Source organism: Cyprinodon variegatus, unplaced genomic scaffold, assembly GCF_000732505.1.
Source record: "Cyprinodon variegatus isolate N-32 unplaced genomic scaffold, C_variegatus-1.0 Scaffold157, whole genome shotgun sequence".
Taxonomy (NCBI): domain Eukaryota; kingdom Metazoa; phylum Chordata; class Actinopteri; order Cyprinodontiformes; family Cyprinodontidae; genus Cyprinodon; species Cyprinodon variegatus.
The window spans coordinates 673343-684576 of NW_015150610.1; the positions used below are offsets into that span (position 1 = coordinate 673343).

Sequence of the window (11234 nt, forward strand, 5' to 3'; positions counted from 1 at the left end):
GGTGCATCTCTAGGCATGAATGCAAGTGAAGCACATCTCCTTAACTGGGTTATCATTTTGCAATAGTGTTGCTGCCCTAGGCAATTGCAGAAAATGGTCTTTTTAAAAATGTATAATAAAAAAAACAAAATTTTACGCTGAAATAATAAAATTATTAACTCTACAGAGCAGCAAACTTTTCATATGACCTTTTATATTCAATTTGACAACAGCAAAAGACATTGAGCTGCAAACAGGCTATGATAGTTAAAATCTGGAGAGGAGCTGAATTTCAATTAGACTGTTTTCTTGATATAAGCGTTTCTTATTTAGTTTATTGACGTCATTTGAAAATAGCTTCTCTATGAACTTTAGTTAAACTCCTGCATTGAAACATGTCTTCTGTTAATGTCTGTTTAAAAGCTAGTCGGGACTGTCGGCTCTGTGTGGTGTTCAGATATCAACTGCTGCTTTCAGTGTGAGTGTTGTCGGCAGCTGAAGAGTCCTGTTGCTCAGATACCTTCATGCAACAACCATGAAACTCCCTCAAGAGGTCAAAGGAATGTCCTCATTCTCACCCTTTTTTTTTTTTTTTTTGCTCACTCTATTCTCATACACTTAGCTTTCTCATCTTTTTTGTGATTGTCAATTTGCATATGCACTTTTGCTGCCTGTCCTATGTGAGCTCTGTCATGCAAACACAGTGGGAACTGTGAGGAGTACATCATAGCATTATAAGAAACGAGGTGGTGCTTCTTTTGTTCCCTTATATACAAGGTATGTCTGCCATATTAATATAGAGGCAAGGCTTTGTTGCCTTGACAGCGAGGGTTTCATGGTGCCTCTCTTGTGCAGGAACAGTTCATTAAGAAGCATACCTGCCCTCCTCTGCTCATATTCGGCTGTCAGTTTGAGCCTGCAGATTGATTTCTATCTCCTGCTGTAAATAGAGGAGGACTATGTTTACTAGCTCCATCACTGGCCTTTGGCTCTTGTAGCTCTTTTGATCGCCTGTGAAGAAAGCAGGTTGACTTTTCCCGACAACAGACCACACTTATCGCTACAGGGTCTCTCACAGACCTTGGAGCAATCAGAAATCCATTTGTGCAGTTTTGTTTGCCTTTGCTGCTTCCCTCCTAACGGGTAATTGCACATGGTCGCCACTGGCAGCTGTTTCCCCTGACTAATCGGGGTTGTAGAGGAAGTCATGGTTATCTGAGGTTTGCTGAGGTCGGAGCAGCTGAGTCTCTATACATCATTGTCTTTGTGTTTTTAGTGCATCCTTTTGTGCTTCGGCTCTCTGATCTTTGTCTTCTCTTCACAGGCCATGCTAATGAGGCAGCAAGACAGACTGGATTGTCGTGTTCAGAACATCGATGAGCAGCTCAGCAAGCTGGAGTCAGATAAGACCCTTCTGAAGGTGAATAGAAGCACCAGTGGCTTTGGGCTAAAACATTGCTTGCTGTATAGAAGCAGCTTTACCTTTTTCTTTCCTTTATTCCAAAATCAAGTCAGTAACTTACTTTAAATAACCATAACTCCACCCATTTGGGTTGGTAATACAGTCAGATGAGTCACACCTTACCACCAAGTTAACAATTGCATTCATAAAGAGAAATAGATTTAGTTTTACTTTGAGAAATTAACATTTATAGAAATATTTATCTATTAAAGACTGTCAAATTAAATGCAAAGCTAATGCTGCTCATCAACTGTTTGCTAAATAACGTTGAAAAAACTTCAATTAAATACAATACACAATACAATGGAAATCAGGCTATTTTCATACCAGTAGAGGAATAGTTCATCAAAATGCTTGATAAGCTAAAACACTGAAGAGCCTTTTTGGCTCTAAGATGACAAGAGGAAGAACATTTTGATACACTTTTAGGAGCCGCTGTTAAAAGGATAGATTTCTGAGAAATGTCAATTCTGCTAATGGATTTTTATCAAAAATATTAAAAAATCTTATGCAGTCAAACTAGGGCTGCAATGATTATTTTGCAAATCGATTAATCTATTGATTTTTTTTTTGATTCATCAATTAATAATTGGATAGCCAAAGGTTCCTTAAAGAAGATTTTATTTTACAGAATAAACCAGGTGAAACTGAAACGTTTCCACTCCAGAAGTTCTGGATAAAGTATACTGACAGATAAAATCATAATTTTTATCTTAAATGCAAAATGTTTACATGTTTCTTTTGAATCTTTTACAAGCAAAAAAAGATTTTTTAAATGCTCTATAATCCATTTAACAATTAATCGATTACTAAATTAGTTGACGATGATTTCACTTATCGATTCATCACATTTAATCCGATTAGTTGTTTCAGCCCTAGGTTAAAACACTTTGCCACTAATCAAGCAGTTTGCTAAGATCATTGTCCATCTAAAAGGGCTACTGGTGCCCAGGTTTTAACTTCCTTCATGCTGTCTTTCTGTGAGTGGCAGTAAACAAACCCACAGCATGAAACAATGGTTTAGATTGTAACTTATTTAGAACACAGGACATGTGAACAGACATGTTCCTTTGTGCATTTCTGGGTAAGACTTGTTTGCTTTTTTTCTTTATTTCACTATACACCAAGTATCCAAAGTACTTAAGGAGATTTTCAAAACTTATAACTGGTTTTAATGTTGCTTTAAGAGTAATGGCTTCTTCCTTGCTGAGTGGCCTTGTTGCAAGGCACAGCACAGGACTGATCTCATAGTCCATAATGACACTCTTCTATAAAAAGCGTCTTTAACAAAGGTCTTATTCTTTTCTTTACACTTTTGGCAGCAAAACCAGTTCCTCAGACTTTTTTGATCAGACATTAAGAGTTTATTATGTCTAAGTAAAGAAAACAAGCTGATCAGTTAAAGTAGCAGTGGAGCAAAAAGTATTTGACTTATAAAATTGAGTATTCTACAAATATATGCAACTTACCACTGCTTCTGCATTAAGGAAAGTAGTTTTTTTAGGGCATTTAAATAATCTTTTTTTTTTTTAGCATTTCTTGAAAAGACCATCTTTAGTCGACGTGTGTTTGTTTGGTAAAATACTCCTCCAGTAAGTCGGCGCTGTGCTTTGCTAGCTAACGTATTCCCTTCCCCACAGGAGGCCGTGTGCGAGCTGAAGGAGCGTGTCCGAGCTCAGTACCAGAGGATGCACGCGCTGCTGGAGGCGAACCAAGCGGAGGCCGTGCAGATGCTGGAGAGCACTTACACCATGTACACGCGCAAGAACTCCCAGCAGGTCTTACAGCTCAATGAGAAGCGGCAGGAGTCAGAGAAGCTACTGAGCTCGGCGCAGTCGTTCTTCCAAAGAGCAGAGAGTTTAAACTTCATGAAGGTACAAAATCAAAGCTTCACCTTGGAGATTGGAGATATTATGGGATGTGTTTCACACTTTTAATAACAATTGAATCTTATTCTCTTTTCTTTATGCTTGTTTTCTATTTTTCAGAACACCAAACCTTATCAGCTGCTAATGGATAAGTAAGTGTGTTCATAGGAAACCTTTTTTTTTTTTTACCACTTTAAAATTAAAATTAGAGGATTTCCAAATTATAATCTTGGGGAAGGTTTTTAACAATGCATGTAAATGTCTTTATTTTAATTAGAAAAAAAGCACTATTTCTCAAAGGAATGATACAGCCTGTAAAGTAGGGCTGCACTGCTTATTATAATTTTAGAGTTTTTAAAATATCACTGGATACAAGGCAAGGCAAGGCAAATTTATTTGTATAGCACAATTCAGAACAAAGACAATGCAAAGTGCTTCACATGATTAAAATATAGGAAAATAAAACGGAACCAAAGCAAATAGAAAAAAAATAAAATAAAAAATGTAGAAACAAAACATTAAAAACAGTTAGACTAAAGAAAATAAAAAAGTTGAACTAATGATGTTTCAGTTGAACTGTTTAACTAGAAAAGTTGAAGGCAATCCTAAACAAATGTGTTTTTAGTTTTTAATTAAAGGAACTCCGGCTTTCCGCACTTTTACAGTTTACAAGGTGAGTTTAGAACCGTTTGATCTGCAATAAATACCCAAAATACAGAATCATTATGAGGTTATGCTCTGTCAAAGCAGCAGAAAATTATTCAGGAGTGAAGAAGGTATTTATGTAAAGAAAACGCTCTGACCATCGGTCGGTTCAGCTTAGACCTGCCGTTTGGGAAACTGCTAATTTCTCCCCTGCTCTCAAAGTGGGCTCTCTGTCTGCTGATGAGGCGAAAGCGCATGTGTTCACCTGCTTCAAGCACTCAGGGCAAGTCTTATGACAGAGTCGGAAATGCGCACGGTTCAAGTTTTCACAGCGATTTACTTATTTATATGTGCAAATAAGCTAAATGCATTTAAAACCAAAGTTTCTGCAGCCGTTCCGCTCCTTAAAAGTCAGGAGATCGTCCTAATTTCATTGTCATTTTGACAAGTTTCAGTATATCCAGCGTTTGTGTTGAAATGTGCTGGACAGAGTCATGGAGGAGAGAGACAGATTTCAGTTAAAGGGTTGATAGGCCCATAAAGGAGCATAGTGGGCTGGATTTCAGCCTAGTGGGGACAACTGTGACTGTAGCGTCCCACTAAGCTGAAAGATGCTGGAGAGAACCAGCTACTTTCTATTTAGGGTTCTATATTTGCAGTGAACCCTAAGCAAAGCAATAAATGTTTCCTTTTACGGCTTCCCTAATGATGAAACGTAAAGTTCAGTCTGTTAAACTATATCGTTATTATATATCCTTGTCCCTCAGCTTTTTCGTTTCTTTTCTGTTTCATTTTGCTCTTTTTATTAAGCTTGGTTACAGGGTTTGGTTCTGGCATGATCTGAACCATCTTGGGTATGTAATGAGCCCAGACCCTGGTTGAACACTTTATTCTTGGCCTGACATTTGCTACATTAAATCTGGTTAATGATCATCACTGTGTTGTCTACTTGGTACTGCTGATGCTGGTCCGTAGGGGTAAAGGTGCAGGGTGTTAATAAATGACATAACGTTTATTCCTACAAAGTTAACCATTGACTTTTTTAATCCTTATAATGGAACAGTGTTGCATGATGATAATACATGCTGTGTCCCGACTAGGAATTTCTACAGCTTTAATAAAATGTGTTTACGTCGTGGTTTTTATTTAGGTCTTTTGTTCTTTTTTTTTAAAGGTTAAACTCCCATCTCAGTGGGGCCATCCCTCCACTCAGAGTCGGCCAGCTCAACTCTCATCATTTCCTATCCGACCTCTCAACCAGGGAGAAGAACCTGCGAAAAATGCTAGAAGGTAGGAAAGTGAAACTTCAAGTAATTAAGGAAGATGTTTCGGAAGCTGCTGTTGGTTAATTTGGTATGAAGTGGTTTGTTCCTTATGCTTTCTCCCACCCACCATCATATTTTCAGAACCATTCAATGAGACGTCCATTCTTGAGATTGTCCAGTCTCAAAGCAACCAGCTGGGAATGAGTTCAGGGCTGCAGAAGAGGAAATACAGCATGGCTTTCCTGGACAGTAACTCAGAAAACTCCTCATCTCAGGATAACACGCATTTAATCTATAGCAGCAAAAAGGCCTTTCTGACCGAGCAGGGCCACCGCTCCTCGTCTGTTTTTTCCTCAGAGGTCCTCCCTCAGACTCCCCATACCTCCGGGTTCCTTGACCCTGCTGCCCATCACATGGTGGGTCTGGGGTCTAGCTCTAGCCGCCACTCAGGAAACCTTTTCCCCTCCTCCCACTTCCCCAGTGGAGGAGCCTCGCAGCAACCCATGTATGAGAGCAGGAAGGTTTTGATGTGCACCCTGAATAACTGCTGCTGCTCCAGAGCCCCGGCTGCTCGCGCCCAGCCTCCGTACCCGCCCTCAGACACCTTCCCTTCTCAGGACTTCTCGTCGCATGCCCTGCTTCCTGCCAGTCAGCCCCTGCAGCATTATCCCGTCAGAGGCCTGATGGACACATCGCAGACGTCCAGACACCCGGATTTCTACGGCTTGTATGGCCAGTCTTCAACTAAGCATTATGGGACCAAATGAACTAGGATCAGTGTTTGTTCTGTTACTGCATCTAGGCCTTTAGGATGGGATTATAATATTTATTCGTCAACGCTTCTGGAAGCCGTTATAGCCCGTTTAACACAGTAACATAAGTAACTCCTAAACGCGTTTGCATTTTGTTTCATTTCCAGCTCCACTGGAAGTGCTGATGTGAATATTTTAGTCTTAAAATCCCTCCAAGCAGCAAATGAGGAAGTGACACATCCTTTATCACACGTTCTGCTGTGGAAATCCAGTGCCTAAAGAGAATGTTAACACCATTCTTACTCTGTTTGCAACTCCTGAGCTCTGACTGTTTCCCATTTGTGGCTGGAGGCGAGCAGGTAAACCTCTCCATGCAGATGGAATTTAGTGTCACTTGAGAAAAAAAAAAAAAATCCAAACACTGGACTCCAAAGGCTTGTCAGTTTTTCATGTATTTTTTATAGCAGAATATGAATAAACCAAAGTATGTGAAAGATGTCGAATAAATACGCAGATTGAAAACCTCGAAAAGGTGTATTCTGGTTTTTTTTTTTGTTGTTGTTTTTTTTTCATTATTTCTTTGCTATTTTAACATTGCATCCTGTTATAGTTAACAGTGGGGGGAAATGCAGATTTGAAAGGATCACTTTTTTTGTCACCCCTAAATGTTAAAATAGAAATTAAATAAATTTACATTCAGTCAAAGAGAAACTGAAACTGAAAGTATAATATCATTCCTTGATTTACAAAAAAAAAGAGAAACTTTCCAAGTTTCGACTTTCGAGTTAAAAAAAAAACCCATAAAATATCACAGGCCTCTCTTACCATGACTTTGGAACTGGAATCCATTAGAGGCTAAATATTTTGCTAGTCAACTCACATTAAACACATTTATCCCCAAACTTTTTGGAAAAAGTATTTCTGTGGTCCTGGCAACCTGTCCAGGATGTACCCCGCCTCTCGCCCATAGACAGCTGGAGATAGGCACCAGCAACCCCTCGTGATCCCGCATGGGACAAGCATGGCGTAAAATGGATGGACGGATTTCTGTGGAATGACAAGATAAAAAGTGGAAATTAAACGTGGTGTAAATGTACCACAGCATTTGAAAACATCAGTGAATTTCACAATGTTTCTAATGACAAGAAATTCACATCAGATAAACATAACTGAGGTAATCCACACATTAAAAGGAGCCAACTCAAACAGACCCATACAGTAAATAATGTGTAATAAAGTAGAATGAATGTTCCCATGAACAGTGTTTGGTTTTGAAGGTTAGAGCATCATGGTGTTGGGGTGTTTTTCAGCATGTGCTTCTTGCAGACCTCGGGATGATTGTAGAAATGCATGGAAATGTTCTGATTCCAATCTGAAGTGAAACGAGGGCAAATCTTTCAGCCGGATACTGATCCTGAACTGACACACGAGGAATATTTGAACCGGTTTTAAATAAAGAACGATAACCTGCAAGAATAACTGACTGGAAATCTATGGAAAGAACTGAAGCTTAGAGTTCATAGAAGACTCCCCCAGAACCTTCAGCAGATGAAGCTTGTCTGGTTCAAAATCATGTCTGTGCAGAGAGGAATGTTTCATGAAAGAGATGTGTTGAAGTGGGAGAGAGGCTCTTCTATAAAGCATGTTACAGGAGGTTTTTCTTAGATTAAAATGGAAGACTTTCCTTTAGAAGAAACAAAGAGCCAGAGCTGTGTTCCAGTCCTGCGTATGGAGAACACGGGGGAGGAGGTTTGAACAATGATTTGTTACAGTGTGGCCCTCAGCAGGCCCATTATCTGCCAATTTAGGACAGTTCACTTCCTCGTCAACATCCTGGTCTCTGGCAAAATCTCTATCATCCTTCTTTGTCTTATTACCAGAGCTGCTTGTCAGGTTAGGTCAGAGAACAGGAATAACTGATGAGCAGCACCTCCTCCTCCGCTCCTCTGCCAGGGTATGATTTGCAGGGGCTGGATAGTGGATGAAGAGAAGGAGGGTCTGGGTTTTAATGAGGTCTTGGATAGAATATCATCATCTTCTATTTATCTGTCACTCATATTTTACCGTGCACCTCCCCCACAGGGAGATAATAAGAGCGCGGGGGGGGGCAGAGTCAGGACTGAGAGGGAAAGGAAGAGAAAGGGCAGGCTTGTGAGTGAAGCTTATCACTTATTTATTGGCTGTAATATGTTCCCCATTTCTGATTTTATTAGCTCAATCTGATTGTTTTCTAGTTTTTTGTTCAATGTTTTTCTATATTTTTTCCATCTGCTAAAGTAACAAAGAAAGGAGGGGATTTATCAACAAAACTAGAGTCCGATCTGTGTTTGGAGCCCAAATAGCAATGCCTTTATTAACTGATCCTCTTTATCTGTGTGTCGCTGTTGAGCTGCTGGTCTAAAGAAGGCGGTTTTATATCCATAAATATGATCTAAAGAGCTGATGTCCTATAAATGTGACCATGTTTGAGCCAAGATGGACTACAGACAATACCTTCCATTAGTGCTTACCTCAACTTGGCAGTTTTTACAGTTATGTTTACAGTCAGGTGTGTGTTCAGGTGTAAGAACACGGTCACAATGTTTATTCTGTATTAAGGGTAAATAGGCCAAGCACCGCCAGCTGCACTCATTTGCTGCAGGTGTGTTTGAGCTGTTCTCTATGCAGGAGTACGACACGCCCTGGCCTGCAGCAGGACGCCCCGGCCTGCAGCAGGACGCCAGCCGCCGGTGGCTCTGTGCGGAGGTCTGTGCAGCTGTTCTTTATGCTTTCTGTCAGTTGGTCTGGATGTGATGGGGTTATAGTAGGTGCTGGTTTTCTTTTATTTCTTCGCCACATGCTCTTTTAAAAGCATGTGGCCAGTACCTCAGTGGGGCTTTGATTGGCCAATACTCGTCCATGGGCCCTGCTTGATTGGTTTAAGGATGTCATTTTTAATTTATGCATTATATTTTCACTTAGAAGTTGAAATTTATAAATTTGTAGTAGTAATATTTGGTAAATGGAAATAGTCTGACTTTAGATGTAAAACCTTTGACCAACAGCTGTCTCTGTATCCACCAGGAGCAATTTGTACAGACCAAGCTTGAACATAAAGAGAGTATTGGAAAGAGAAATGCCCTATATCTCTTCACATTGTGTTTACATATCTTGTAATTAATGTTTGAACACTCTTTTGTTAAAAGAAAAAGGTTTTCCTTGAACCCCAGTCAGCCTCTGCAGAAGGCCGCTCACAGTGAGCCTGGTTCTGGTTCTGCTGGAGGTCTCTTCCTGTTAAAAGGGAGTTTTCCTCTCCACTGTCACTACATGCATGTGTGGTGTGAGGGATTGCTGAAGAGTCGACAACAAAATTCAGCGAAAATTGTCACTGCAAGCTCCTTCTGGAGGAGCAAATTAATGCCTGGAGACAAGTAACTGGTTTTCCTTGACAGAAAAGTTTAACCAGTATGATAGTATTGTTTCTGTAAAGTGCCTTTAGACGACATGTGTTGTTAATTTGCGCTATATAAATAAACTGAATGGGATTAAAGCGCCTCATATTATAAGCATAGCTGTAGACACAGCTATAAATGAAACGAACTGGATTTATAACCAGTTCTTGAAAGTCCATATAACCCATAATAACCGTATTCTCCTTTCATTTGGATTTTCTTTCATTGTCCTGCCCCCCCTGCTCTAAAGACCTGTATCCGACTGGCCTGTAAATGATCTTCTCACCGTAGAATCATGGATTCAGTGTTTGGAAATGGCCTCATTCTTGTTTGCAGATGATAGACGGCAGCTGTCTCCTCTCTAAGACCAGTGCTGATGCATCATCTATGTTCTTTTTTTTTTTTTATGGACAGGCTTGTCAGATCTGTGAGCCCTTCCCCCATTGGTTCTTAGTTTGAATGCTTCAAACTGACTTCTCCAAAGGCAGGAGGTTAGAACAGAGGACCTTAAGCTAGCTCTGTGTGATTTGGTCCGATTTGAAACACCCAAAGATCCCTTTCTCTCTATGCTCCAACATTGTGTCCTACAGAAAATGTGTCACAAACTGGTTGGTTATTTAGTTCTAATCCAATATATAAAGTACATAAATGCAATTCGATTAAAGTTGGGATTTTTCTAAGATCAGCCCACTACAAAAAGAAGATTTTATTATTAGGCCTTTTACACATATTTAGTTCAGCCAGGAAAATTGTCAACATCTCAACAATGATAGGAAGAGAAGTTTAAGTTTATATAGAAACTTAAATACAGTAATTTGTTAAATGAGGCAGTCAGGACCGAAAAAAAAATTGAAAATTCTTGGTTCCAAGTAGCCAATTTCTTTATATTGTCTTCAAACAAGCAGGGCTCTGTAGCAAGGAGCACATTGTGGCAGTTTACTCATCTAATGAGGCGTGGTGAAGAATGAAGGAAAGGGGGAGTGTAGATAAATATGAAGGCCTCCTGATTTGGCACTTTTGGGAAAACTTTGTGATTAATAGCAGAAAAACAAAAAGATAGGGAGGATGGATTGTTAGTGAGAAAAATAAAGAGGGGGAGGAGGATGAGTTAAAGAAGGGAAAGGAGAATGATGAGTAAGAGAGGGGGGGCTGAGAGGTTCAGATAATGAGACAAACAGTTATGGATGGATGGATGGATGGATGGATGGATGGATGGATGGATGGATGGATGGATGGATGGATGGATGGATGGATGGATGGATCCTTTAAAGCTTCAGACATGTTCTACTTTCCCCTCTCTTTGCTCTGAAAGCTGAAAGGTACGGCGGACTGTGCAGCATTATGTACACAGCTGTGCTGCCTTCGCTGTCATGTGTAAACCCCATTCTCAACTGTCAATACATACAAAAAAGAGAAAGCACCATTTATATTACAACCAAAGAGGTTCACTGTATTTTAAAGGGTCTTAAAAGCTAGAGTAGATGGCAGTTATGACATGAAGAAAAAAGATACATAGATTAAAAAACAATGCAAAAAAAACTTTTAACATCTTAAGAGTGTGCAGTGTCTTTGTTTGGAACTGTGCTGAGTCAGAATGGATGAAAACTGTCTTCAATTTTCAGGCCTTGCACACAGATTAATTATGGTTTCAATGGATTCCAGGATGATGAAGAAAGAAGACGCTTCAGACTCCTGCAAACCACAGCTGCACATCTTTTTAAACTAGAGCTCCAAACTGTTAGCTGTTACCATGGTAGCTTTAGGATGCACTGCAGTGACACACTGAAGTGTTGAAAGCAGAAGCTTAAAAGTACTTCTTTACACCAGTTGCA

The 11234-nt window shown here is 39.8% G+C and overlaps 1 protein-coding gene across 1 annotated transcript in view; it reads left to right on the top strand.

Annotated features, from left to right (window-relative positions):
- LOC107086566 (probable E3 ubiquitin-protein ligase TRIM8) overlaps window positions 1-6492 on the top strand; it is a 12680-nt gene extending 6188 nt beyond the window's left edge. Inside the window, exons 2-6 of the mRNA XM_015377608.1 lie at window positions 1304-1399; window positions 3082-3315; window positions 3430-3461; window positions 5129-5244; window positions 5361-6492. Of these exons, the coding sequence (XP_015233094.1) occupies window positions 1304-1399; window positions 3082-3315; window positions 3430-3461; window positions 5129-5244; window positions 5361-5986 (1104 nt within the window). The 3' untranslated portion in view covers window positions 5987-6492. The remainder of the gene's footprint in view (window positions 1-1303; window positions 1400-3081; window positions 3316-3429; window positions 3462-5128; window positions 5245-5360) is intronic.
- Window positions 6493-11234: the final 4742 nt, after the last annotated feature.